Genomic DNA, 27,282 nt, shown 5'->3' with positions numbered 1-27,282 from the left:
TTGGAAATTTTTAGATCGTTTGCGAAATAAAAAATTCTAAAAACTGTGTCTTTTGCTCTACAAAGCTCAAATTTGGGAGAGTTAATAAGTAGGTCAAAACTACTAACTTCCCAGAATTTCATTGTCGTGGCGTAAAAACCTCCAGAGTTATAAATTTTTATTTTCGAAAATGGGAAAATTTTAGTTCATCTGCAAAAAAAAATTCTAAAAATTGAGTTTTTTGCTCGACAACATTCTAATTTGACGAAGTTAATAAGTAACTCCAAACTAGTAACCTCAACAAATTTCATTGCCATGGCGTAAAAACTTCTAGAGTTAGAAATTTTTATTTTCGAAAATTGGAAATTAAAAAAAAACACAACAAAACGTGATTTAACTTTATTTTAGAAATTTTACAAAATCTATGATTTCAACTTAGCCGCAATAAAATCACAAAATTAAGTCTCTCGATGTGATTCCACAAATCCGCAATTCATGCAATGACATCAGTTCAGTACAGAAAAAAAAACAAAGCAATAACAATATACACCTATTTGAAACAACAAACAAAAAATGATATTTTCACCCTAAACAAAAACATTGGTCCATACATCTAATATCATGAATTCTCTAAACAGTTCTCTTTCATAAAACTTTAACAGCGTAGGGTTCCACCTCAAAAGTCTGCTTCAAAATGGCACTGAAAATCAACTCTGCGCTACAAACGATCCGAATCTTCTCCTTCTTATTCCTCAACAAATCCGCAACTAAATGAATATCATTCTCGTGAGTTATGATGATATAACTGTAGGGCGCGTTCATATTCGTCGCTTCTATCTGCGCTGCGGTTCTTCGGATTCTTTCCACGACGCCCCCGCACGTTTGTACCAGTTCTACCAACACACTTTTACTAGGGAAAACACTTGGGGTTATCCAGAAGGATCGCCCCTCCAGGAGTTTGTTGCGGTTTTTAGTGTTCAAGGTTTGGGTAAAGTCACACCGATATTCACTGTTGAAATCTTTGGTATCGAGGCTATAACTCGCTTCGTCTAGAAACTTGAGCGCCGCCTGCGAGTCCTTCAGCCAGAGCTCCGGCATGATGTGGATCTCGCGGCACACGGAGAAGAGCAGCTTGTTGGTGCGGGCCAGCGAGGGCATCACCAGGTGCGTGCAGTCTTGGTGGCTCTTCGCCAGGACGCCGCCCAATTTCCTGCAAACGAAACAGTATAAAATTTAAATGTGGCGCCAACGCTCGAGTAGAGCGCAGTTTTTCGATAATCCGGTAGGTTTTGACGAATTTAGCCGGAGCAACATGGAATTTCGACGAATTTACGACAATGTGATCGTTTTTACGAAAGAGAAACTTACACCATTCGATTAGTTAGAAAATTCTAGCTTGAAATGATGTACCACTCTTTGTATTTTCAATATTTTTTATGGTGGTACCAGCAGTACCAAAATCTCAATATAGTATAAAACTGTAGATGTGACCCATACTATCGGGCTAGAATTGTCAAACTTACTTAAATTTAATAATAAAAATTAAATTTATCATTTTTTGACACATTTAACTTTACTTGATACACGTAATTTGTTCCATCCTAATGTGACTAAATCAAAACAAACACCATTCGATTAGTTAGGAAATTTTAGCTTGAAATTATGTGCCACTCTTTGTATTTTCAATATTTTTTATGGTGGTACCAACAGTACCAAAATTTTAAGATAGCATAAAACTATAGATGTGAACCATAATATCGGGGTAGAATTGTCGAACTAACTTAAATATAATAATAAAAATTAAATTTATCATTTTTTGACACATTTAGCTTTACTTGATACACGTAATTAGTGCCATCTTAAAGTGACTAAATCGAAGCAAGCACCATTCAATAAGTTAGACAATTTCAACTTAAAATGATGTGTCACACTTTCCATTTTCAACATTTTTTATGGTGGTACCAACAGTACCAATATTTCAAGTTTGTCTAAAATTATTAGTGCGACCCAGACTTTCAAGCTAAAATTGTCGAAAAAAGCTAACTATGATAATAAAAACTTAATTTAACGTTTTTTAACCAATTTAACGCTACTTGGCACACGTAATTTGTACCATCTTAAAGTGACTAAATCGAAGCAAGCACCATTCTATAAGTTAGACAATTTCAACTTGAAATGATGTGTCACACTTTCCATTTTCAACATTTTTTATGGTGGTACCAACAGTACTAATATTTCAAGTTTGTCTAAAATTATTAGTGCGACCCAGACTTTCAACCTAAAATTGTCGAAAAAAGTTAACTATGATAATAAAAACTTAATTTAACGTTTTTTGACCAATTTAACGCTACTTGGCACACGTAATTTGTACCATCTTAAAGTGACTAAATCGAAGCAAGCACCATTCGATAAGTTAGACAATTTCAACTTGAAATGATGTGTCACACTTTACATTTTCAACATTTTTTATGGTGGTACCAGCAGTACCAATATTTCAAATTTGTCTAAAATTATTAGTGCGACCCAGACTTTCAACCTAAAATTGTCGAAAAAAGTTAAGTATGATAATAAAAACTTAATTTAACGTTTTTTGACCAATTTAACGCTTCTTGGCACACGTAATTTGTACCATCTTAAAGCGACTAAATCGAAGCAAGCACCATTCGATAAGTTAGACAATTTCAACTTGAAATGATGTGTCACACTTTACATTTTCACCATTTTTTATGGTGGTACCAACAGTACCAATATTCGAGGGAAGCATAAAATTATAAGTGTGACCCATACTTTCTGACTAAAATTGTCGAACAAACTTCATAATAAAAATAAAAATTAAATTTAACATTATTTGAAAAAGTTAGTTTTTATTGTCAGAAGTTTTTAGAGTGACAAAAGCGAAACAATCACCAATAAATTAATTAGAAAATTTTACCTCGAAATAATGTGCCACACTTTGCATTTAAAACAACATTCAACAGTGGTACCATCAGTACCAACTTTTCAAAGTGGTGTAAAAACTAGTAGTGTGACACATAATTTCAGGCTGAAATTGTCTAAAAAAGCCAATTTTTATCATTAAAATTTACTGAAGCAAAAATTGTCAATTTTATCCGACGCAACAACTATTAATTTTGAAGTTAAAGTTTACTAAAAGTAAAAAAAAGACTGGTTCGAAATTCTAATAAGAAATAAAATTTAATGTGTGTTCTTGAAATCTCTCGCTACATCTGTCAAAGTACACTGTTAAAAAAGAAAATAGTCGAGTTTCCAACGCCTCTCCAGCATTTTACTTGAACGCACGACAAATTAATAAAAATGGTCGCCTATGAAAACAAATGAAGTTGTTCAAACGCGTTTCATTGTCGTAACTTTTGTTTAATTATTTTAGGTGGGCCGTTCCCGGCTGTACTGCAACGCCGGGCCAACCCGCGACGGAGGTGGAGCAAGCCCCTAGCCTCCGTCAATTTCCAAAAATCAGTTTAATATACTGGCCCCGCATGCGGGGCGTATCAGATATTAAGCTGATAAGAACAGATACTACACTTTGATCTTAGCCATAAGGCCGAGAAGCGATAACAACCCTCGTCCACCACGACCCTTATATCCCCGCGCGGACTCTCCACGCTCGCGAGATACAAACCGCAGCGCCACCACGCGCCACTTTCCGCGCGCGCAAGATACAAACAGTGGCGCCACAAGGCGCCCACTTTCGGTACTACTTACTTTACGATCTTTTGCAGCGTCGCCACTTCGGAAGACATGGAAAACAAAATCCGGTAGTTGGAGTTGACGTCAACCCCTTCGTCGTTAACGTTGTCGTTCTCGTCGGTGTGCTCCGTTTTCAGCTTCTTCGCCTTTTTGGGCAAGAGGACCGGAGAGGCGCTTCGTTTGACTCTTTCGTAGGAGTCCTGGGAGATGTTGATCGGCATCTTCCAGGCATCTGCAACGGGACGTTGAAACGGGAAGAGTACGAATACCTCGAAACTCACGCATTAAATTCGGGACTAATTTCGGGTCAAAACTGAAGTTAGGTGGAGACGGGAACTGTTGGTACATGATGTGCTCCATCTGGTTCAAGGCCGTGAAGTGGCCTAACATCACGTCGGTGAGCCACTGGACGTTGACCACCGGAATCCCCCATTTCTTAGCGTGGGAGTATTTAGCGCCTTCGCCTTTCGCCGCGATGAGAAGAGTGTTGTGCTTCGAGAAATACGAGGTGAACTAGAAAGAAAATCGTACCAAAATCAACAAAAAAAACAATCGCGACTTAACTTACTTTAGCCCCTGTATAGTTGATCATATGTTTGACTCTATTTCGGTCACACCCTGTAAATCCACTCAGAGTGATCAAATGTTTGGCGATCGGCGTGGTGTCTAAGTAAATCGTCGGAAGATGCAGAGCGGTCCATGGGGGCAAAACCTGCTTCCTCTTCATAACATCCGACAACCAATAGATGGTAATGCACCTCTTGCAGTCCCTCAGAGCCTGCATAACCACCCCATGGCGTTGCGTCTCGCACAAGACATGCGTGACGCGGTTGCAATACTGCTTCTCCACCTCGCCCCCATGTTTCTCGATTTTTTGCTGCCACCCCGGCAAAGACTCCTCCAAGTACCGCTCGATCTCCACAACCACGAAAATGCACCCCAGAAGAAACAAATCAGGAGGTACTAAAACAACGACTTTAGAGGGTGAAGTCTCATTAACACACTCACGTTTTAAATTGGGGTTGTGGCCGTAGAAGGGCCCAGGTCGGTGTTGCATCGGCACGGAGGCTCTGGGCGCAAACGTGACTTTGGGGGCCTCGTTCTGGGGCATCACCGGCACGGTTTGGGGCACCAGCGCCCTTATAATCTCGCCGTTGGGGCCGTTGATCACTCTTCGTTGTTGGAGAGCGATGAGGTCCTGGGGGCGGTTGTTGGGGTTCAGGGCGGCGTTGTGCTGCGCCGTCATCAACCTGCAACGAGTTTCGGTCACCCCCACGTCACAAAGAGCGCTAATTTTGACTAGAATTTGGTTAAAATGGGTCAAATTCTGTTAAATTTGGGGCATGCGAGTGTTAAACGTGACTAAAATCGGTGGAATTCGAGCGAACTCAAGGAAGGCTAAACCACACTAAACTAATCGGGTTAATTGAGATCAAAGTTGACCCTTTACCGTAACGTCCCCGCCGCCGACGGCTCCGGTAACGCCTCCGGCACCGGAACATTCCCACCCCCGCTCTGTAACCTATTACTCAACATATTCGCCAACGCAGTCTTCGTCTTCGCGTTAACCACCAACTGTTGGGAGACGTTCGCTTCCGGAGGGTTGGTGGTGGAGTCCGGGATGACCGGACCCAGAGGTCTTACGACTCCAGTGGGCACCGGAGGCGTGGGTGGCTGTTGTTGCTGCACCAACTGACTCTTCTGCGCTTGTTCTCTTTGCAACTGCAACTGTTGCAACCTGTATTGTCTCAACTGCAACTGCTGTTGTTGGTCCTGATTGGGAAACTGCGGCTGTTGTTGTTGTTGAATCGGACTCAACCCCGGAGTGTGTTGAATATTGGGGGGTTGTTGAATATTCGGTTGAGTTAGAGCTCCGGGAGTTATAGTCTGTTGTTGGATGTTGGGGGGTAAAACAACCCCTTGTTGTTTCGCTTGTCTCTGCAACCACTGCATTTGTTGTTGGGGGTTCAATCCGGGCGGAACTGAGCCCCTGATTAGAATTGGACCGCCTCCTCCCCGTTGCGCTAGTTGTTTCTGCATCAACAGTTGTTTCTGCTTCAACCTCTGAACAAACAACGCCTGTTGCTCCGGGTTCATTTTCTGCAGCTCATTGTGAGTTTGAGCGTCTAGTTGAATAAACTGTCGCTGAGGTTGATTCGGTTGTTGATTGGGCGACCACTGGATCCTCTGCCCTTGTTGAACGATATTCACAGGATGCCTCACTGTCATCTGTTGCTGTTGTTGCCACAAATGTTGATTAATCTGCGGCCGTTGAGCCGGTTGACCCTGTTGATTAAACTGATTTTGTTGATTCAACAACAACTGTTGATTAATCACGTTGTTTTGTTGAAACTGCGGACTCTGCACGATCTGTTGATTCAGTTCTTGATTCTGCACAAATTGTTGCGGCTGTTGCTGCTGTTGAGGGAATTGAGGTTGATTCTGACCCACAAACTGCTGTTGGATTGCTAGATTTGGTTGATTTTGCACGATCTGAGGGGGGTTTTGTTGCTGTTGAGAGACGAAGATTTTGTTTTGTTGAAGAAGTTGATTTTGTTGCAGGAGTTGAGTTTGTTGCAGAACCGGGTTGGGTTGCGGTTGCTGTTGCAGGACTTGGTTCTGTTGTTGCTGTTGCAAAACTTGATTCTGCTGCTGCTGTTGCTGCTGTAAGACTTGATTTTGCTGTTGCTGCTGCAAAACTTGATTCTGTTGCTGTTGTTGTATGACTTGATTTTGTTGCTGTTGCAAAACTTGATTCTGTTGCTGCTGTTGCAAAACTTGGTTCTGTTGCTGCTGTTGCAAAACTTGATTTTGTTGCTGCTGTTGCAAAACTTGATTTTGTTGTTGCTGTTGCAAAACTTGATTCTGTTGCTGCTGCTGTAAGACTTGACTTTGTTGCAAAACTTGGTTCTGCTGCTGTTGCTGTTGCTGCAACACCTGACTCTGTTGCTGCTGTAGAACTTGGTTCTGTTGCAACACCTGATTCTGCTGCTGCTGTTGCAAAACCTGATTCTGTTGTTGTTGGAGAATTTGATTCTGTTGCAGGATATGTTGAGGCTGTTGAATTATATTTCCAAATTGTTGATTCTGATTCTGCACCTGCGGCTGGTTTTGAATGAGTTGTTGCCCCAGTTGCCTAACTTGTCCTTGTGCGATCTGCTGTTGCAACAACTGTTGCTGTTGGAGACTCAACGGTCTCTGTTGATTCTGCTGTTGAATTCGCTGTTGCAACAAGTGGTGATGGAGCTGAGTCGGTCCGAGTTGGCTCCTCAACTGTTGAAGCGTCGGTCGGTTCTGTTGTTGGTTGATCAACCTGTTGAGATGCACCTGATTGGGCAAATTAAACGCAGCTTGTTGTTGCGGCTGTTGTTGCTGCTGTTGCATCATCTGCGGCTGTGGCGTGTGATGCACGATACTCCTCGGCACCGGTTGATTAGGAACGACGTTCTGTGGGGGCTGTTGCGTGACTTGGGGCTGTGCGAAAGTGCGCACAGGGCTCTGATTTTGATTCTTATTCAAGAAACTAGGGGCGATGACATTCGGTGGGCCCACATCGCCACTGGTAGTGGGCTGTGACTGGTTCCATGGCATTCTCTGTTTGAGTTTGTCCAAAAGAGCCTGAGTTGAATCAGTCACTGAACTGTCAACAGGTTCAACTTTTTCGGGCTCAAATCCAGTGATGGCCGTCGTGCTTTCATGCTTCACCACTTTAGGCCACTGGATGCGTTTGGGGTGAAACAGCTCTGTTTGAACCAACGCGTTGTTCTTCACAGACTCGACAATCCAGTCTGGGGTCACAACGGCGAGTTTTTCAGGGCCTAAACTCGCCGCTTTTTCGTATTTAGGCGTGCCGAGGTCAATGGTGACCAAATGGGTGCATTTGGGGTCCAGGTTTAGCTGCACGACGCCTCCATGGTACGTTATGAGAGCCCATAGAGCTAACCTATCATTCCCAGGTTTGGATAGGCAGAAAACAAGTCCTGAAAACAACTTCTGGAGGCTGTAAATGTACGGTTTTGTGTTCACGAGCTGCTTCAATCTGATGCACATCAACACCCAACTTGCAGTAACTGCAGGGATTTCATAGAGATCGTTAGCATCAGTTAGATCGGTTTCTTCGGGGTTTTCGCCGCAGATAAGATGAGTGACATAATCAGAGAAGTAATTGAGACGCTCAGCGCCCCCACGTTTCAACAAATCCACGATCTACAACGAAAAATTAGAAAAAAAGTCGCCCAAGATGTGTCTTACCTTTTCGGGAATTTCCCCGCTGACGAAGAACTTCACGGTCTGGAAAATGCTCTCCGGGACCTCCAGAGAGTCGAGATTCTCCCCAGTTTGCGCCATTTCTCCGTTTGCGGGAAGTTTATTTCATTTCAAATCAATTTGAAATTGTTGCAAAAATATTTTGTTTACACCGGGCCGCCATGTTGGATCAGTTGCGTGAAGTTAGGCGCGCCTCGAGTGAAGTCAGTGGTGAAATTGGGGATTTTGGGGGTAAAAAGGGGCTGCCGGTGTTGGGCGAGGGGTGAAACAGCCCCCACGACCGGTGTGCGTGTGTTGGTTCGATTATTATAGCGTGTTTGGCGGTTGTGCATTTGGGGTTTTTTGTGGTGGCGTGTTGGTAGGAGTGGCACCCGGCGCTAACTTCGGCCTCCGCGCGAGCTAAAGCGAAAAAGTAGTGTTTATATCAGTGGGGCTCTTCGAAGATCTTGAAAAATCCGAGCCATCCGGTAGTTTTAAGTGACAAAGGTTGTTTTAGCGAGACCAGGAATATCGAAACTAATGGCTGAAGCCGATAAATTAAATATCGATAGTATAATAGCTCGACTTTTGGAAGGTAATTATTGAAGGTCAATTTCTGTTGACATTTGTAATGGCGTCATCGGTGAACGCCTTGTAAAATGTCAAAATTTTCTTAATTTTTCCCGTTTTTAGTTCGTGGGGCGAGACCAGGCAAAAATGTACAATTAACTGAAAGTGAAATTCGAGGGCTGTGTCTCAAGTCCAGGGAAATCTTCCTTTCGCAACCGATTCTGTTGGAATTGGAAGCTCCACTTAAAATATGCGGTGAGTAAAGCTGAGAGCCCCAAAGTGCACCTGCAACCTGTCTAAAGTTGTATAAATTACAACTCTGTTATGAAACAAAGTGATTCAGTGCAAATAATCCGTGAAAATTTCAACACATAAAAGACAACTTTGACCTGAGAGTGGATAAATTACGTCATTTTTATGTACGCAGGCAGAAAAAATGCCAAAAAAAGTTGTAATTGTAGTTCCATGTCGAGATAATGAAGTCATGTTATTGTTGACTTTGAATGATATTTTTGTTGATTTTACAACCATGATAATTATAATTTATTAGCATAGTAACATTTGAATTTATCAACACAACACTGTTTTTTGTTGTCCCCCAAGTATCGATTTTACCGCCGTCAAGCAGGCTTTGAGTTTTCAATCAAGTTGGCAGGTCTGAAAACCATCCCAGCCTCCTTGACCCGCGTCTCGAATTAGCGCTGACTTCATTATCAAGTCGCTTTGTTTATTATTGATTTTTTTCTGTGTAGGCGACATTCATGGTCAGTACTACGATCTCCTTCGTCTATTCGAATACGGCGGTTTCCCGCCAGAATCGAACTACTTGTTCCTCGGCGACTACGTCGATCGTGGCAAACAGTCGTTGGAAACGATTTGTCTTCTGCTCGCCTACAAAATCAAGTATCCTGAGAATTTCTTCCTTCTTAGAGGTAACCACGAGTGCGCTTCGATCAACCGCATCTATGGATTCTACGATGAATGCAAAAGGAGGTGAGCAAAGTCGGGGAAATGATGAGGGTTTCCTGTTTCCGGGAGTAGTGATAAGACGTGAGGAAAGTTCGGTAATAATTTGTGGTTCATTTACCGCACTAGTTGGTTAACAGAGCGCGAGGATTTCACTTTTATTCAAAATTTTTGGCCACTTTCACCTAGTTATTAAAATCATGTCAATTTTATTAATAAAGACTAGAGTTGTGTAAAATTTCTAGGGGAAATCCGGCCAAAATTGCATCGTTTTTTTTCACGGCGGCGTTTGCTAGAGAGCCGTCAAATTCTTACAGTGATTTGTACAAAAGCCGATAAATTATCTAAACCGGAAGTAACAATGCTGATCTGACAATTTTAACAGTGGAAAAATCTTCCCTTTTGTTGGCCCCACTGAATGTGGCAAATTATTCATTTGGTCCAAAGACAACTGGGATTTTTGGCAATCTGTCAAATAACGTGTGTTCATTTAAATTCTACCTCTAGACTTCATTTTTCCTGCAGCGGATTGGTTATCACCAGCCCGGTTTACACAATACTGATTTTTAAAACTCCTGCAACTTATTTAATTGTCATCGTGTAATTTGTTCTTGTTGCAAATGTTACAATGAATAAATTGTCGGTCAAAATGAACAAATGTTTAATTTCTTTGGAGATAATAATAATAATAATAATAATGAGTCATGACAAAAAAGTGTGATTCATCACCAAAAGTGTACAGTCGAGAGCAAAAAATTTCATATCTGCGTCTGAATTTTAAACGTCATGCAATATGGCGTAAGGGGAAGAAGTCGATAATCCTAAAGAAAATTTAATAAAATTGTGAACACACCCTTGTTGTCATCCGTCAAAAATTCTGCGGTGGGTCTTGGTTACGACATGTTTTTTTTTTTTTTCAAATCTAATTACCAATGGAAATTTAACGTAAAGACTAATTTGGATTAAACTGGATTAAGCCAAATCCGGTTAAAAGTGGACAATTTTTTGGGTGAATCGTTTCAAAACGGAACCGAATTAAATGAGTCACTAATAATTTCGTCGCGATTAAAAAGTGATCGAAGCGGTTGTGAAATACCAGCAAAAACGAATTAAAAAATCGGTGATAAAGTTGTCATATTTCTTTGCTTAATTGTGCAATAAGACAAAAACTCATCGCAACATAAATCACAGTTGTTATCAGCTGTTATCAGCGACTTATTATCTGTGTTTACTGAGGCCGCAATCAGAATCAACAAAAAAAGTGTCCGTCACCAGTATAAATCAAGTGGGCGCCGTCAAAATTCAAATTTCGCGCCTTGTCCCCCAAAACTGCGTTAAAATATGTGATCCGCAAAATTTTTTTTTAGGTAGGCGATGAAAACGAATTTTGTTTTTGACATAACCTCATTTTATAATTTGAAAATAGTTTAAATGACAAGTGTCAAAGTACTGTCAAACGTCAAATGTTCTCCATGCCTACTCGAAATATTTTGCGGATCCCCGCTATGTCCCAATAAATGGATCTAGTGAACATAATTATGTTTTTCGGTGATCGTTTGTCCCTGGGTTCTATTAATGCATGATTTTTCGGCTGAAATCGTGCATTAAAGTGGGCTATTAATGAATGATTTTTGTTATAGCCAACCAATTATACACGCAATAATTATGATTTAGACTCTTTTTTTTTGTAAATTTTGCAAGTTTTTGTAGCTAACTCTAATCGCTTTCATTAACCAACTTGTTTGTTAAATAGCTATTAACTACACTTAAAAATGTAGTTACGATTTTGTGTCAAAGTCTTTGATTTTTTGATTTGTCATGAGCGACAAATTTCTTTGACAATTCATAGCCACCCTTGATTCTAGAAACATTTATAGACCCCTTGTATATAAATATATAAATACATAAAGTTGTGAAATCGTGTAAAAGCACAGGTAATCACTGTTATCAGGGACGTATTATCTGCGTTTACTGAGGCCGAAATCACAGTTTTATTCATGGAATTCACATAAAGGAAGAAAAACAATAGAAAATAATGAGTCCCAGTTATTATATTCCCCATAATTGAAAATAGTTGTATAGTACTTTGTAGACACTGAATCCTCCGTTATCTGAAACAAAGGAATGCGGAGAATGTAGATAAAACAAAAAAAAAAAACAAATAATTCAATGAGACATCCGAGAGTGCGTTCCCAATACTCAAACAAATGAAAATCGATTAATCACCCACTCCTCGTTTTTTGCCCATAGGTACAACATAAAACTATGGAAGACCTTCACCGACTGCTTCAATTGTTTACCGGTGGCGGCCATCGTCGACGAGAAGATCTTCTGCTGCCACGGCGGCCTCAGTCCCGACCTTCAATCAATGGAACAAATCCGTCGGATAATGAGACCGACGGACGTCCCAGACCAAGGGTTGTTGTGCGATTTGTTATGGTCGGATCCCGACAAGGACCAGATGGGCTGGGGAGAGAACGATCGAGGTGTGAGTTTCACTTTCGGCGCCGAAGTTGTTGGAAAGTTCTTACATAAGCACGATTTCGATTTGATTTGTCGAGCGCATCAAGTCGTCGAGGATGGATACGAGTTCTTTGCAAAGCGGCAGTTGGTAACATTGTTCAGCGCACCGAATTATTGCGGTAAGACAGTGCTGCCAACTTGATTGGGGTTTTTATATCGGTTTTTTTTTGTAGGGGAGTTTGACAACGCGGGGGCTATGATGTCGGTGGATGAGACGCTGATGTGCAGTTTTCAGATTCTGAAACCGGCGGATAAACGGAAGTTCCAGTATAATATGAACGCCGGAAGGCCTGTGACGCCACCTAGAGGAGGTACTAATAAAAACAAGAAGAAGTGAACATAATTTATTTCTAAGATAGGTTTAGATATTCGTAATGTCTATAATTCATTTTAAATACTAATGCGGTTACAGAATAAGATCTAAACCTTATTTTTTCCACGTTTAATTTTACCACGCTAAAGCTAGAAACGCCTACAATGTCATTAAAAAAAAAACTATTAGTATTTAAAATGAGAACGCAGCCATTTTACGTTATTTTTAGTTGATATCGAGTTATTTATTAAAGTTAGTGAACAATCATATCAAGTATGAATAATTAAAATGGCTCTAAGATTTATTGATTGGAATATTTACCAATAGGCTGTATTTGTTTTTATTTTGGTTTTAATGCTAGTTTTAAAACGGTTTCGTTCGTTTTGACGCGTAACAAACGATTCTATTTTTATATGTGGTTGTTTTGTTAGCCAAAATGAAAATGAATATTTTTGTTGAGTTAGGGTCAAAATTTTTTGCTGACATTTGTAAATATTGCGTTCCACTTCATTTGATCTGCATAACATTTGTCTTTAATAAAGATTTTAACATTTAAGTAGGGTTGCGCTCGTACTCACATTCCTCCTCACACTAACACAACTCACTTTTTGCTCTTTATTCAAAATTTACTATACATAACAGTAACTAAAAGTACAGAAGAGTATTTAAACAAAACTATCACAAAATATCGCACTTAAAACCTAATTTTGATTTACCCCCGCAGCTCCCTTGATTACTTTTTCAATAATCTCAACATGTCTTTGTTTTGTCTGCCGATGTTCATATCGGCGGTCTCTGTTTTATCGGTAATTGTACTAATCAGATCGTTTTGGGTGTCGATTTCGCCCGATAAATCAGTGGCCAGACCTTTGAGTCTCGAGATATTTGAACACATTTCTTGGAGATTCGCGTCTAATCTGGCGCTAAAGTCTTTGCTTCCAGAGGTCTGACTTTGGGCGCTATAATCCAAGTTTCGTATTCTCGTACTGGGATGATTCTCGAACCGGTCGTACGTGGCTAACTTCTCCTCCAATTCTTCGTGTAAAGTCGTGGCATCCTGGGGCTGCAAAACAAACTTTTAAGCTGACCTAACTCGGTTATTGACTCACTTTTGGTGGCCTGGGGGCTGCGGCGTCGTTCCGCCCCGACATGTAATTCTTCAAGCTGCTGAAAACCGACTTGATCCCGTTGATGTGCTTCTGGGAGAACCGCAACGTGGCGTTGATCTCATCGAGTTGCTTGTCCGTCTTCTCCAGCTTCTCCCGTTGCCTCATGAGCTCCTCAGCTGTGGCGATGCCGATCTGTTCGGAATCGCGCAAGATGCTGAGACTCTTCTCCGTGCTGTTGATGGTGCGATCCTCAATTGCGCGCTTACGTTCTTGGAATGTCTGCAGTTGGTCGTCGAAAGTGGGTTGGGGGCCGTTGGACCTCCGCGAGTTGCGGAGGAACGTCTCGTCGTCGACGTCGTCATCGTCGTCTTCGAAGGGGTTGGTGGACTTTACGTAGCGGGACATGGGCGTGAAGTAAACAGATCACTTTCAATAATTTAATCAGATGACGGAATGACAGGTGACAATGGCAGTGACAGTTGTCTGGGGGATTTTGGCGCGAGGTTGGCAGCGCGGAATGTCACCGGAAATCGCGAAAAGGGGGCTCAGGAAAGAAAGTAAAACTGCGTGGGGTGAAAAGGGGCCGTTTTTGGTTATGTAGCCACAAGTGTGACGCTGCGGAAACGGAAATAAAGGTGTGCGGGACATTTTGAGAGCGAGTGGGAGTTTCGGGTTGTCATGTTGGCAGCGCTCGATCTGTTCGTAGTCAGAGGACAGGGCCGTAATGACATGATTCGGGGCCCCGGAAAAAAACCGCCCGCGATCTCTCTACTGCAAATTTTCTAATTTCTCAATAAAGAACTGAATACTTTATTTATTCACATGGTATAAAAAATTAAAATCAATCTACCAGACTTGAAATATTTAAATATGTTTCCAGGAAATATTTGCAATAACTCATTAAAAACTAATTATTATTTCCAATTATGCAATCACATTTAAGCTATTTTTGCTATTTCACAAGGCTATAAATTATAGGGGTTGGAATAAGCCTCAAATTTGTATTCGAAGCCGCCGCATCAAAAAATAATTATTACTGACTGCCCGAAAATATTATTTATTGCCGCTAAATGGTTTGCTGGAAATCAATGCACTATTAGCGAGGCGGCTCTGAAAAATTCATAATTTTATTGTGTGAAAAACTTTATATTTAAAAAAAAATAACAATTAAAGCAACAAAAAAAAGTGTCCGTCACCAGTATAAATCAAGCGGGCGCCATCAAAATTCAAATTTCCCGCCTCGTCCCCCAAAACTGAGTAAATATATGTGATCCACAAAATTTTTATTTAGGTAGGCCATGAAAAATTTTTGTTTTTGACATAACCTCACTTCATAATTTGAGAATAACTCAAATGACAAATGTCAAAGTACTGTCAAACGTCAAATGTTCTCAAGACCTACTCGCATCATTTTGTGGATCCCCCGCTATGTCTCAATAAATGGGGCGGCTGGTCCCCTCCCCCACCTCCTGCAGCGCCGCCAACCTGGCATGCTCCTCCGCAATCTTCTGGAACAAGAGAAAATGCTTGTCTTTCGCCCTTGACACCGCCACCGAATCAACCGGAACGACAACAGTTCCGGGGGCGGCGGCATGGGCACTCGCAATTTCGGCGAATTTGGCTAAATGGCGGTGTTTGGCCGCCGCCACCGCCGCAGTATCCGATGGCAGAGGCGGCGGGCTGTTGTTTAGAACCGGATGGAAACCATTCTTGTCGGCGGTGTATTCCACAGTCCGGATCTGGAAACGTGGGTCCACGTACGAGTACGACCCTGGAATTGGGCCAAAATTAGACAACTCCGGCGGGTTTTGATCTGTTACCTTGGACGACTCCGGATCCGTCGGAAATTTCGGAATGAGTCCGGTCAATGTGTCCCGGAAACCTGCCGGCGGCGTAACCAAAGGCGTAGGGTCTCGGGGGCGGCGGCGGCGTCGATGGGTGGGTTTGTTGGACGCGCACAAGATGAGAAACGTCGCAGAGGGCGGCGGAAATGAACAAAAGTTGGGTGAGAACCTGGAAAATTACGCGGAAGTTGAGTGGCGCGGGATTTGAATTCGGCCACGCCGGTTTGATTTTTCAGAGCAACTTCTCCGGGTATAAAATTTCTATTGCAAACTGTGAAATCGAACTGTGCAATAAGACAGAAACTCATCGCAACATAAATGCAGGGTGTTTATAAATGTTTCTAACGTCAAGGGTGGCTCTGGAATTCCAGCCATGTACTATTTTGCCGCTTTGATCTCATAGTGAATATAACTTGTTTTCCGGTGATCGTTTGTTTGTGGGTTCTTTTAATGCATGATTTTTCGGCTAAAATCATGCATTAAAGTGGGCTATTAATGAATGATTTTTATTATAGACAACCAATTACACGCGCAATGCAATTATGATTTAGCCCCATGTTTGTTTACTAAAACCAAATTAATAGCTATTTGTGTACCAAGGCCAAAAAGTGGTTCAAATAATTATAAAATTGAGGGTAATATCGGTATCTTGACGTAATATGCAAAACTATGGATAGATGGCGCCACCATAGATCGGCCGAAAATGTTTGCGGCCAGAAAAGACTCACTTTTAGGCCGCTTTTAAGGCCTAAAAATTTCATTTTCAGTTTAAGTCGCCTAAAAAACAATTTTTAGACTTTGTTTTTGTAAATTTTGCAAGATTTGATCACCGGAAAAGTTTTGTAGCGAACTCTATCGCTTTCATTAACCAACTTGTTTGTTAAATAGCTATTAACTACACTTAAAAATTTTGGGAGATTTTGAGAGATTGGGATATTTCGACAGTTGACATATAGGTTGGTAGCAAATTATGCTACAAAATACACTAAAAACACTAAATTCCTACGCGAAATGGGTTGGCAGGGTTGTCAGTAACTGGGGTTATTTTGTTATTTTAAATTTCGCGCGGTACACTTTTTATCGCGTAGATTTAGTGACTTTTCTGTCATTCAATCTCTCACCGTACAAACTATATAAAAGTTCTTTTAGTCAAAATTAACTTTGCTCTATGATTGAGGTTAACTGCAAATGTCAGTTGAAAAATCTAAACCCACATTTGTAACGAGCGGCAAATTTCTTTGACAATTCCTAGCCACCCTTGATGCTAGAAACATTTATAAACATAAATATATAAATACAATAAGATGTGAAATTGTGTAAAAGCGCATGTTATCACTGGAAATAAACAAAAGTTGTGTGTGAACCAGAAAAATTACACGGAAGTTGAGTGGCGCGGGATTTGAATTCGGCCACGCCGGCTTGATTTTTCAGAGCAATTTCTCCGGGTATGAAATTTATATTGCAAACTGTAAAACGCAATACTTGACATTTCTCGTTCCGAAATCGAACAGGAAACAATTACATAACTTCAATAAATTTCATCCAGGAACAATTACACTGATGAAAAAGGAACAGGAGCTTATTTCCCGGAAATCACGTGACGAGGTCTTTTTATTTCGCCATTTCACAACATTTTATCGGATTCTCCCGAGAGAAGACAGTCATAAACCCTCATAATTTTGCGAGTTAAAGACAGTCCAGGTCAGGACTGGCTCTAATAATTCCGCGCAATCGAATTAGGTGTCCTTGTATAAATAATTAAAGCGTCGAGGGTTTAGTACCGGAATATATTGCCGGTCCCATTTGCCTCGTCGCTCATAAATTCCCCGAATCGGCAGCCGCAAGAAATTTTATAATTATTTTTTTTTATTTATTGGTCGCCACGTTCGAGAAAGCCATTCAAGCGGGGAATTAAGAGCCTTCACTTGGTGTCAAGCGCATTTTTCATCCCTTAACTTCGTCCTGTTTACATTCGCTCCGTTTCAATGTGGGTGTGTAAATATTTATTTTTTTCGAGTTAAGATGTAAATCGGTGAGGGCTGAAATACTGTTGTACAAATTTAGGGAATTTCGAGCTGACGGTGATTGATCTTGTTGAGTCTGGCAGGTTTCAGTTTAAGTGTGTGGTACAGAGACGGTGATTGATTTTGTAAAAGCTTTTTAAACACTTGCGGACAAAGTATAATACGTAACACGCGAGAAATTGGAAAAACCGGCAGTATTAAAATTCCTTCACAAAGATCTCAAAACGACGTTTTCAAGGGTTCATTTTAACTCCACAGTTGGTTTAGGTTGCAAATCAGTGGTGCCAACCTTGTCTTAAAATAAAAAAATAAAAATGAACTGTCAAGAACTCTGAACGGCTATAACTCGGTTATTTGTGGGCCGATCTCAACGAATCTCACGTTTTTGGAATCTGCGTGAAATTCTGCGTATAATGAGCACTAATTAATATTGCTTCATAAATTAGTGAGATATCGACCGAGACTGCTAACTTCTACATTGAAAAAATGAAATTTTGAATTTGAAATATCTAAGATCGATTTCTAAGGTAAAAAATTGCGAGAAAAACGATTCCGAAAAGAGTCGTTTGATATTTGCCACAATTCCGGAGATATCGAGCAAAATCGTTTTCGAACCTCCAAAATTTTCAAAATTTCAAACGCCTCTAACTCAGTTATTTGTTGACTAAAAAGAAAAATAAGGATAGTTTTGGATTCAGCGCGAAATTCTGCGTAAAATGAGCCCACATAGCTCAAATTGCCTTAACAAATAAACGAGATATCGACCGAATTGCATTTTCAGAGGGTGATTTTAGGGTTATTTTCAAGACACTGTTTCGGGACCAAAACTGCACTTAATATTGTTGAATTATATATCGATTGAAAAAGGAGCTCGAGATCTACCGACAAGTCAAATCTCAAATCGATCGGGCAAGTAGTTTACGAGGGGCGATCAAAAAACGAGAAATAGAAAATTTTTCATCGATTGAGTCGCAAAATTTTTTTGCCCAAAAAATTGACCATGGAATTTTCGACTTTTGAGGGCTTATGGTAAAGTAGAATGAGCCGAGAAAAACAATGGCGCAAACCGTTTCTCAAAATCTTTCTTAGTTTCGAAGATATCGCGATTTAAATTTTCCAACTCAAAATCCAATATCTGAAACTTTGATTGCTCATAACTCAGTTATTTTTGGGCCGATCGTAACGAATCTTACGTTTTTGGATTCTGCGTGAAATTCTGCGTAAAATGGGCACCAATACGTTAAGATTGCTTTTTGAATAAGCGAGATAGCGACCGAGTCTGAATTAGAGACTCAAAGGCAGCTAACTTCTACATTGAAAAAATGAAAATTTTGAATTCGAACTATCAAAAATCGATTTCTAAGGTAAAAAATAGCGAGAAAAACGATTCTAAAAAGGGTTGTTTGATATTTGCCATAATTCCAGAGATATCGAACCAAATGGTTTTCAAACCTCCAAAATTTTGATCCTCTGGCGACAACCTAAAATTTCAAACGCCTCTAACTCAGTTATTTGTTGACTAAAAAGAAAAATAAGAGTAGTTTTGGATTCAGCGCGAAATTCTGCGTAAAATGAGCCCATATAGCTCAAATTTCCTGAACAAATAAACGAGAAATCGAGCAAATTAGATTTTTAGAGGGTGATTTTAGGGTGATTTTCAAAACGCTGTTTTGGGGCGAAAACTGTATTTAATATTATTAAATTATATATCGATCGAAAGAACAGCTCGAGATCTATCAATTTGCCAAATCTCAGATCGATTGGGCAAGTAGTTTACGAGGAGTGATTAAAAAATGAAAAATTGAAAATTTTTCATCGATTGGGTCGCAAAATTTTTTTGCCCAAAAAATCGACCATCGAATTTTTGACTTTTGAGAGCGGATTCTAAAGTAAAATGAGCCGAGAAAAACGATGGCACAAACCGTTTCTCAAAATCTTTTTTAGTTTCGGAGATATCGAGCTTTGAAATTTTTCCAACTCAAAATCCATTATCTGAAACTTTGATCGCTCATAACTCAGTTATTTTTGGGCCGATCTTAACGAATCTCGCTTTTTTGGATTCTGCGTGAAATTCTGCGTAAAATGAGCACCAATAGGTTAAGATTGCTTTATGCATAAGCGAGATAGCGACCGAGTCTGAATGAGAGAGTGAAAGGCAGCTAACTTCTACATTGAAAAAATGACAATTTTGAATTCGAACTGTTAAAGATCGGTTTTCAAGGTAAAAAATTGCGAGAAAAACGATTCCGAAAAAGTTGTTTAATTTTTACTATAATTCCGGAAATAACAAGCAAAATCGTTTTTGAACCTCCAAAATTTTGGCCCTCTGGCGACAACCCAAAATTTCAAACGCCTCTAACTCAGTTATTTGTTGACGTACGACAAAAATAAAGATATTTTTGGATTCAGCGCAAAATTCTGCGTTAAATGAGCCCATGTAGCTCAAATTTGTTTAACGAATAAACGAGACATCGACCGAATTAGTTTACGAGGGGTGATCAAAAAACGAAAAACTGAAAATTTTTTTGCCCAAAAAATCGACCATCGAATTTTCGACTTTTAAAGGCAAATTCTAAAGTAAAATGAGACAAGAAAAACGATGGTGAAAACCGTTTCTAAAAATCTTTCGTAGTTTCGGAGATATTGAGCTTTGAAAATTTTCCAACTCAAAATTGAATATCCGAAACTTTAATCGCCTATAACTCAGTTATTTCTGGACCGATCTCAACGAATCTCACGTTTTTAGATCCTACTTGAAATTCTGCGTAAAATGAGCTTCAATACTTCAAGATTGCTCCATAAATAAGCGAGAAATCGACCGAATTAGATTTAGCAACCTGATTTCTTCTCATTTCAAATTTCCGCAGATATTTCTTCAAACCATAAGGTAGCAGTGTGACCAACCCTACCCCCCAAATCCAAAAATCCCCAATCCGATTTTTCACCGTCCCATTACTGCGAAATTACCCAAAGCGCCTACTTATCAGCTTTTCATCACATCCATCGTAATTCCCTTCGTTTATTCCACTAAAATCCCGATAAACATCGCAATTCGTTGAATTTTCGATGACAATTAGACATGAACATCATCGTAACAGACCAATTACTTACATGAGTACCTCCTAATTACATTGTACATTTGAATAGAACATGAATGCTCGATATGGACTATAAAACTCATCGAACCGAAAACTGATGTTGACATTTTATCCGTGCGATGATTACTATCGACATGGAAAACATTTTTCGGTGGAAAATTACCTTGCACGCTTTGTTATTGAAAATGATTATGAATGACAGGAGACATTAGTGGGTTGGGGGTTGGTCACAATGGATATTATTGTTTTCGTAGAATCTGGGGATTTTAGGGGGTTGGTACCACCTAACTGTATAAATATTGTCGTCCAACTTTCTTGTTTCATTAAAAGTAGCGGTCTCAAAGGCGTCGCGACGCATAAATAATTAATAAACCGCCAATAAATTATCCAGTAAATATCCAATTAGCTCTCCATCAATTTTAATTGATTATTTATCGAGCTGATGTGTCGTTCGTTCCACTAAAAAATCCATTAAAAATTCACTACATTAACCCTTTCATTAAATCCGGTTTAAACGAACAGGGTATTTTGATTTATCCCAATTATGGATAGACAATCGAGTTGGCTTAGAGGCTGTAAAACGACGTAATTGAGACTGTCGTTTCGACGAAACATTGCGCCGATCATTAATCCAAACTTTATGACGTTGTCGTTATAAATTTTCTAACTTTGAGCGCTACGAAATTTGTTAGGGAGATTATTTTTATAATTCGTCTTTTGGGCTGGAGGCGGCGGCGGGGCAATTTCCGGGGAAACACACGAGTTCTTTGACATTAAAAAACTCGTTACTGCGACAAAGAGTGGATATTAGGAAATTCGAATTTTCGAAGTTGGTGGTACTGAAAATTAGGCAGCTGTCACGAAGTTGTCTGAACTAACCCCACTTTTTCAATCATTTGTGCGTGGACAGTGCCAAAGGTCATCACGGACCTTAAAATTGCTTCGGAAGGACACTTCTGCAGTAGAAAGGTTAGTTTAGGCATAAAGCGACGTTTCACAGTGACACGACCTTCAAAATTTCGCGCGGAAAATTTGAAATTTTACACAATTTTTCATGTTTTCATTGTCCCTGGATCCAAGTTTTTATATTCTAAACTTTAAATTTTTATGTTAAATATCCCATTGGTTCGAAATTTCTTGCTCAACAAACCGTTACGCCATCCCATTGTCTCGAATTTTCTTATAACAATACTTTAAGATTTATAATTAAGAAACTAGTCAAAACAGGGTCTATAATACCCATAGACGCAAAATGGGTTTCATTAGACCGATATTTCGCTGGGTCAAATGACCAATACGTCAAAACTTCAAAATCTCGATTTTACAATACTCGTGAATTCTCATATGTTAAATATCCCATTGGTACAAAATTTCGTGCCCACAAACTGTAACGTCATCCCATGATCTCAAATTTTCGTATACCAAAACTTTAAAATTAATAATAATTACAAAACTAGTCAAATCAGGGTGAATAACAGTCACAGACGCAAACGGGATTTCATTAGACCGACATTTCCCTGGATCAAATGAGCAGTGCCTCAAAACTTCAAATCTTGACTTTATTATACCGTGTTTTTGAGTTCTCATATGTTAAATATCTCATTGGTTCGAAATTTCTTGCTCAACAAACCGTTACGCCATCCCATTGTCTCGAATTTTCTTATAACAATACTTTAAGATTTATAATTAAGAAACTAGTCAAAACAGGGTCTATAATACCCACAGACGCAAAATGGGTTTCATTAGACCGATATTTCGCTGGGTCAAATGACCAATACGTCAAAACTTCAAAATCTCGATTTTACAATACTCGTGAATTCTCATATGTTAAATATCCCATTGGTACAAAATTTTGTGCCCACAAACTGTAACGTCATCCCATGATCTCAAATTTTCGTATACCAAAACTTTAAAATTAATAATAATTACAAAACTAGTCAAATCAGGGTGAATAACAGTCACAGACGCAAACGGGATTTCATTAGACCGACATTTCCCTGGATCAAATGAGCAGTGCCTCAAAACTTCAAATCTTGACTTTATTATACCGTGTTTTTGAGTTCTCATATGTTAAATATCTCATTGGTTCGAAATTTCTTGCTCAACAAACCGTTACGCCATCCCATTGTCTCGAATTTTCTTATAACAATACTTTAAGATTTATAATTAAGAAACTAGTCAAAACAGGGTCTATAATACCCACAGACGCAAAATGGGTTTCATTAGACCGATATTTCGCTGGGTCAAATGACCAATACGTCAAAACTTCAAAATCTCGATTTTACAATACTCGTGAATTCTCATATGTTAAATATCCCATTGGTACAAAATTTTGTGCCCACAAACTGTAACGTCATCCCATGATCTCAAATTTTCGTATACCAAAACTTTAAAATTAATAATAATTACAAAACTAGTCAAATCAGGGTGAATAACAGTCACAGACGCAAACGGGATTTCATTAGACCGACATTTCCCTGGACCAAATGAGCAGTGCCTCAAAACTTCAAATCTTGACTTTATTATACTCGTGTTTTTGAGTTCTCATATGTTAAATATCTCATTGGTTCGAAATTTCTTGCTCAACAAACCGTTACGCCATCCCATTATCTCGAATTTTCTTATAACAATACTTTAAGATTTATAATTAAGAAACTAGTCAAAACAGGGTCTATAATACCCACAGACGCAAAATGGGTTTCATTAGACCGATATTTCGCTGGGTCAAATGACCAATACGTCAAAACTTCAAAATCTCGATTTTACAATACTCGTGAATTCTCATATGTTAAATATCCCATTGGTACAAAATTTTGTGCCCACAAACTGTAACGTCATCCCATGATCTCAAATTTTCGTATACTAAAACTTTAAAATTAATAACAATTACAAAACTAGTCAAATCAGGGTGAATAACAGTCACAGGCGCAAACGGGATTTCATTAGACCGACATTTCCCTGGTTCAAATGAGCAGTGCCTCAAAACTTCAAATCTTGACTTTATTATACTCGTGTTTTTGAGTTCTCATATGTTAAATATCTCATTGTCTCAAATTTTCGAATTGCCTAACTTTAAATGTTCCAGAACTTCAAAATCTTAGTTAGACCGTCAGACCATCCCATTTTCTCAAATTTTCATATAACGAAACCTTTAAAATTATTAATGAAACGTACAAAATTGGTATTTGCGACGGGAAATTTAGAAGATTGTCAAAATTAGTTTGTTTTTTTGACGTTTACTGCAGAAATGTATAACTTGGCTTCTTTATCCCATTGGTTCAAAATTTCGGGTTCAGAAATCTTAGTGACATCATCCCATTGTCTCAAATTTTCGTATGATAGAACTTCAAAATTTATAATAAAAAAAACTAGTCAAAGCAGGGCCCATAACAGTCATAGACGCAAACGAGATTTCATTAGACCGACATTTCGCTGGATCGAATGAGCAATGTTTCAAAACTTCAAAATCTCAATTTTTCTTCTTTTAGAGTGCTCATATGTTAAATATTCCATTGTTTAAAAATTCCGTGCCCACAAACCACAACGCCATCCCATTGTCTCAAATTTTCGTATAACAAAATCTTAAAATTTGTAATTAAATAACTAGTCAAAGCAGTACCAGACGCAAACGGGGTCTAATGAGACCGAAATTTCGCTGGGTCGAATGAGCAATGGTCAAAACTTTAAAATCTCAATTTTATTATACTCGTGGTTTTGCGTTCTCATATGTTAGAAATCCCATTGCGCCAAAGATCAACACGAACCTTAAAATTGCTTGGGAAAGACACTTCTGCAGTAAAAAGGTTAGTTTAGGCATAAAGCGACGTTTCACAGTGACACGACCTTCAAAATTTCGCGCGGGAAATTTGAAATTTTACACCTTTTAATCCAATTTTTTCTCAAAGCCGTAATAATAACGAATTTTAAAAATCGCCATCAGAACCAGAATTCTTTAGAGCACAATCCGCCACTAACCCCATTAAATTTGAGAGTTCGAGAGAGCTGGAAAAAAATAAAACTTGGCAATCCGCGGAACACCCGCTATATACTACAGTCACTTATGACATTTCTTGCTCATCTTCAGCGTGAAAACAACTGCTTGACCTTTGTACGGCCAACCTTGATCGTCTCATCTCGGTGGTATTTTTATGAAAAAACCGCTTCACGTGTTTCCGGCCATGAATATTCATCTCCTGAAATCCCCCGAATCCCAATAATATTGTTTTTTAATTTAATCAAGGCACACGCGCCTCAAAAATTAAGCATCAATTCAGATTTCCCTCGACGTCGGCGTCGTGAAGCCGCCTTAATAAACGCCCCATATATTTTAAAATATGAACTCTCCGGACGCTAACTAAAATTGCGTATTCTCTTTCCTCTCGCGCGAAAACGGAAACTTTCCACCCTTTATAACTTATTTACGAAAATGTCGCGAATTGCTGATTAATTGGGTCAGTTATTAGAAGAGAAATGGAAAGTTGAGTGCTCAAATTAAATGTGGGACAAGGAGAAACGCCCGCGGCTTATTCGAAAGTGAAATTTTCCGTGGGCCAACTTACCTTTTTCATTTTATTTTTGTTTATCGAAGTGGGCTGTGCACGGTTGTAACAAGACGGCTCTTGGGAATACACTAAATCTGGAAGTTTGAGTGAAAGTGTGGAAATCACGGTGGCTGTGATGGGGTCACGTGATGTTGTAAATGAAGGAAACGTGTTTCGGCGAGTTTCAGTGATCACTTCATATTATGGGAAATGAGAGGAGGATGATGGATGGGGAATTTTAGGGATTTCGGCTGAGGAATGACAGGGATTTTACATAGGTGCGCGCTCGCAGGGTCCATGACGGGGATTCATTAAACCGAAATTCCGCTGGCTCGAACGCGCGATGGCTCAAAACTTCAAAATGTCAGTTTTACCAAACTCTTAGTTTTGGGCTCGTTTAGTTTCATTTGTCAGGTTCTGACTATTCCTATTGGTCCTAATTTTAGGTTTCCATTTCTCTGTATTCGATTCTCATTTGTTAAAAATCTCATTGGTTCAAAATTCCGTGCTCGCAAGCGCCAAATCGAAAGTGCAATGTCTCGAAATCTCTGTTTTACTACACCACAAAAGGTCGCTGGTTTTACAGTTTTTAATTCTCATATGTTAAAAAGGTATCCCATGACTTCAAAATCCCGAGGATATAAATTTTTGTTACTTCATCCCATTGTCCCAAATTTTCGTATAACAAAACTTCAAAATTTATAATTACAACGTCAGAAATAGTGGACGAAACAAAAAACTAGTCAAAAAAAAAACATTCACAGACGCAAAAGGGGTTTCATGAGTCCGAAATTTCGCTGGATCGAACGTGCAGTGTCCCAAAACTCTCGAATTATTATAATTAAATATTAAATATCACTATTTTTAACGTCATCCCATTGTCCCAAATTTTCGTATAACAAAATCTCTAAAATTCATAAATAAAACGCCAAAAAAACATTTTCAATCGTCACTTCAAAATTTCGAATTGAATTCGCTTATGTCAAAAATCTTACTGCTTCAAAATTTCGTGCGCACAAACTGTAACACCATTACATTATCTCAAATTTTCATACAACAAAACCTTCAATTAATTTGGCTTCCTGATCCCATTGGTTCGAAATTTCGGATTCGCAAATTTTAGTGTAATCTTAGTGACATCCCATTATCTCAAATTTTCGTCTTGCAGGATCTATAACAGTCACAGACGCACATGAGGTTTTAATACACCAAAAACCCACTTGTTCGAATGAGCAGTGTTTTAAAACTTCAAAATCCTAGTTTTGCTATACTTGTGGATTTGGGTTTATTTGGTTATATTTTTACTATTTTGACTATTTTTATATTATAAACTTTCGCAGTTTTGAATTCCCATATGTAAAATATCCCATTGCTTCAAATTGTCATGGTCTCAAATTTTGTGAAACGTCAGAAATAGTCAAATTTGAACTCACAGGATCTATAACAATCATTGTCGCAAATATGGTTTCATTAAACCGAAATTCTGTTAGTTCGAACATGAATGTCTCAAAAATTCAAGGATTTGACTTCATTTTATCTGTTTTTATTACTCCAAATTTTCATATTTCCATTGTTCCTGGATCCAAATTTTTATATTCTAAACTTTCGCAACTTTAAATTTTCATATGTTAAAAATCCCATTTCTTCAAAACTTCATGCTCAACAAACCGTCTCAAATTTTCATATAACAAAACTTTAAGATTTATAATAAAAAAATAAGTCAAAACAGGGTCTGTTTCATTAGGCCGACATTTCGCTGGGTCAAATGACCAATGCTTCAAAACTTTAAAAATCTCGATTATTCAATACTCGTGGCTTTGAGTTTTCATATGTTAAATATCCCATTAGTACAAAATTTGGTGCCCACGAATGGTAACGTCATCCCATTATCTCAAATTTTCGTATAATAAAACTTTAAAATTTGTAATAATTTCAAAACTAGTCAAATCAGGGTGTATAACAATCACAGACGCAAACGGGATTTCATTAGACCGACATTTCGCTGGATTAAATGAGCAATGTCTCAAAACTTCAAATCTTAACTTTACTATACTCTGTTTTTGAGTTCTCATATGTTAAATATCCCATTGTCTCAAATTTTCGTATTACATACATAACTTTAAGTGTTCCAAAACTTGTGGCGTGTGGCGGGAAATTTAAAAAGATTGTCAAAATTAGTTTGTTTTTCTGACGTTTGTTGTAGAAATGTGTAATTTAGCTTCTTTATCCCATTGGTTCAAAATTTCGGATTCACAAATCTTAGTGACACCATCCCATTGTCCCAAATTTTCGGATGACAAAACTTCAAAATTTATAATTAAAAAACTAGTCAAAGCAGTGTCTATAACAGTCATAGACGCCA

The 27,282-nt window shown here is 39.0% G+C and overlaps 4 protein-coding genes and 1 non-coding gene across 6 annotated transcripts; 1 reads left to right on the top strand and 4 right to left on the bottom strand.

Annotated features, from left to right (window-relative positions):
• Positions 1 to 363: 363 nt before the first annotated feature.
• LOC148177985 (uncharacterized) lies at positions 364 to 8,045 on the bottom strand. Of its 2 annotated transcripts, none has more exons than XM_088032978.1 (7): positions 7,939 to 8,045; positions 5,138 to 7,893; positions 4,696 to 4,937; positions 4,256 to 4,650; positions 3,969 to 4,200; positions 3,703 to 3,919; positions 364 to 1,189 (listed from the first exon to the last, which is right to left on the bottom strand). In XM_088032978.1, exons 1-7 carry the CDS (start codon positions 8,032 to 8,034, stop codon positions 625 to 627), a joined length of 4,503 nt encoding a protein of 1,500 aa, XP_087889104.1. In that variant the 5' UTR covers positions 8,035 to 8,045; the 3' UTR covers positions 364 to 624. The 2 variants fall into 2 exon arrangements, with proteins under 2 accessions (XP_087889104.1, XP_087889105.1); XM_088032979.1 differs by having other exon boundaries at positions 5,222 to 7,893.
• LOC148177986 (U2 spliceosomal RNA) lies at positions 3,363 to 3,553 on the bottom strand. The gene has a single exon (XR_015769872.1). It is a non-coding gene; the product is annotated as a U2 spliceosomal RNA (small nuclear RNA).
• Positions 8,046 to 8,315: 270 nt separating the features above from the next.
• On the top strand, positions 8,316 to 12,860 carry LOC148177984 (serine/threonine-protein phosphatase PP1-gamma catalytic subunit A). Its single transcript, XM_088032980.1, has 5 exons — positions 8,316 to 8,527; positions 8,626 to 8,757; positions 9,255 to 9,495; positions 11,719 to 12,110; positions 12,165 to 12,860. The coding sequence occupies exons 1-5, from the start codon at positions 8,473 to 8,475 to the stop codon at positions 12,326 to 12,328; spliced, it is 984 nt and encodes a 327-aa protein (XP_087889106.1). The 5' UTR covers positions 8,316 to 8,472; the 3' UTR covers positions 12,329 to 12,860.
• A 45-nt stretch (positions 12,861 to 12,905) lies between these two features.
• Positions 12,906 to 13,911, bottom strand: Snap29 (Synaptosomal-associated protein 29kDa). The gene is made up of 2 exons (XM_088032981.1): positions 13,414 to 13,911; positions 12,906 to 13,367 (listed from the first exon to the last, which is right to left on the bottom strand). The coding sequence occupies exons 1-2, from the start codon at positions 13,816 to 13,818 to the stop codon at positions 13,038 to 13,040; spliced, it is 735 nt and encodes a 244-aa protein (XP_087889107.1). The 5' UTR covers positions 13,819 to 13,911; the 3' UTR covers positions 12,906 to 13,037.
• A 611-nt stretch (positions 13,912 to 14,522) lies between these two features.
• Positions 14,523 to 25,190, bottom strand: LOC148177982 (uncharacterized). Its single transcript, XM_088032982.1, has 3 exons — positions 24,939 to 25,190; positions 15,234 to 15,426; positions 14,523 to 15,184 (listed from the first exon to the last, which is right to left on the bottom strand). The coding sequence occupies exons 1-3, from the start codon at positions 24,945 to 24,947 to the stop codon at positions 14,847 to 14,849; spliced, it is 540 nt and encodes a 179-aa protein (XP_087889108.1). The 5' UTR covers positions 24,948 to 25,190; the 3' UTR covers positions 14,523 to 14,846.
• Between the last annotated feature and the right edge of the window lie 2,092 nt (positions 25,191 to 27,282).

Source organism: Gnatocerus cornutus, chromosome 3 (genome assembly GCF_029298725.1).
Source record: "Gnatocerus cornutus isolate USDA-ARS CGAHR chromosome 3, icGnaCorn1.1, whole genome shotgun sequence".
Classification (NCBI taxonomy): Eukaryota; Metazoa; Arthropoda; class Insecta; order Coleoptera; family Tenebrionidae; genus Gnatocerus; species Gnatocerus cornutus.
The sequence above is the reverse complement of the archived record's forward strand: the minus strand, read 5'-3'. Positions and strand labels throughout refer to the sequence as shown.

What these genes read in the sequence shown, in the direction of transcription:
- LOC148177985 (XM_088032978.1), bottom strand. Translation starts at nt 8,034, where the DNA reads ATGGCGCAAACTGGGGAGAATCTCGACTCTCTGGAGGTCCCGGAGAGC. An exon ending in CCACAACCCCAATTTAAAAC is followed by an intron (nt 4,651 to 4,695) that starts GTGAGTGTGTTA and finishes TCGTTGTTTTAG; the next exon opens with TACCTCCTGATTTGTTTCTT. An exon ending in ACGCTGCAAAAGATCGTAAA is followed by an intron (nt 1,190 to 3,702) that starts GTAAGTAGTACC and finishes TTTCGTTTGCAG; the next exon opens with GAAATTGGGCGGCGTCCTGG.
- LOC148177982 (XM_088032982.1), bottom strand. An exon ending in CGGATCCGGAGTCGTCCAAG is followed by an intron (nt 15,185 to 15,233) that starts GTAACAGATCAA and finishes GCCCAATTCCAG; the next exon opens with GGTCGTACTCGTACGTGGAC.
- Snap29 (XM_088032981.1), bottom strand. Translation starts at nt 13,818, where the DNA reads ATGTCCCGCTACGTAAAGTCCACCAACCCCTTCGAAGACGACGATGAC. An exon ending in CAGCCCCCAGGCCACCAAAA is followed by an intron (nt 13,368 to 13,413) that starts GTGAGTCAATAA and finishes TTTGTTTTGCAG; the next exon opens with CCCCAGGATGCCACGACTTT.
- LOC148177984 (XM_088032980.1), top strand. Translation starts at nt 8,473, where the DNA reads ATGGCTGAAGCCGATAAATTAAATATCGATAGTATAATAGCTCGACTT. An exon ending in AGCTCCACTTAAAATATGCG is followed by an intron (nt 8,758 to 9,254) that starts GTGAGTAAAGCT and finishes TTTTCTGTGTAG; the next exon opens with GCGACATTCATGGTCAGTAC. An exon ending in CAGCGCACCGAATTATTGCG is followed by an intron (nt 12,111 to 12,164) that starts GTAAGACAGTGC and finishes TTTTTTTTGTAG; the next exon opens with GGGAGTTTGACAACGCGGGG.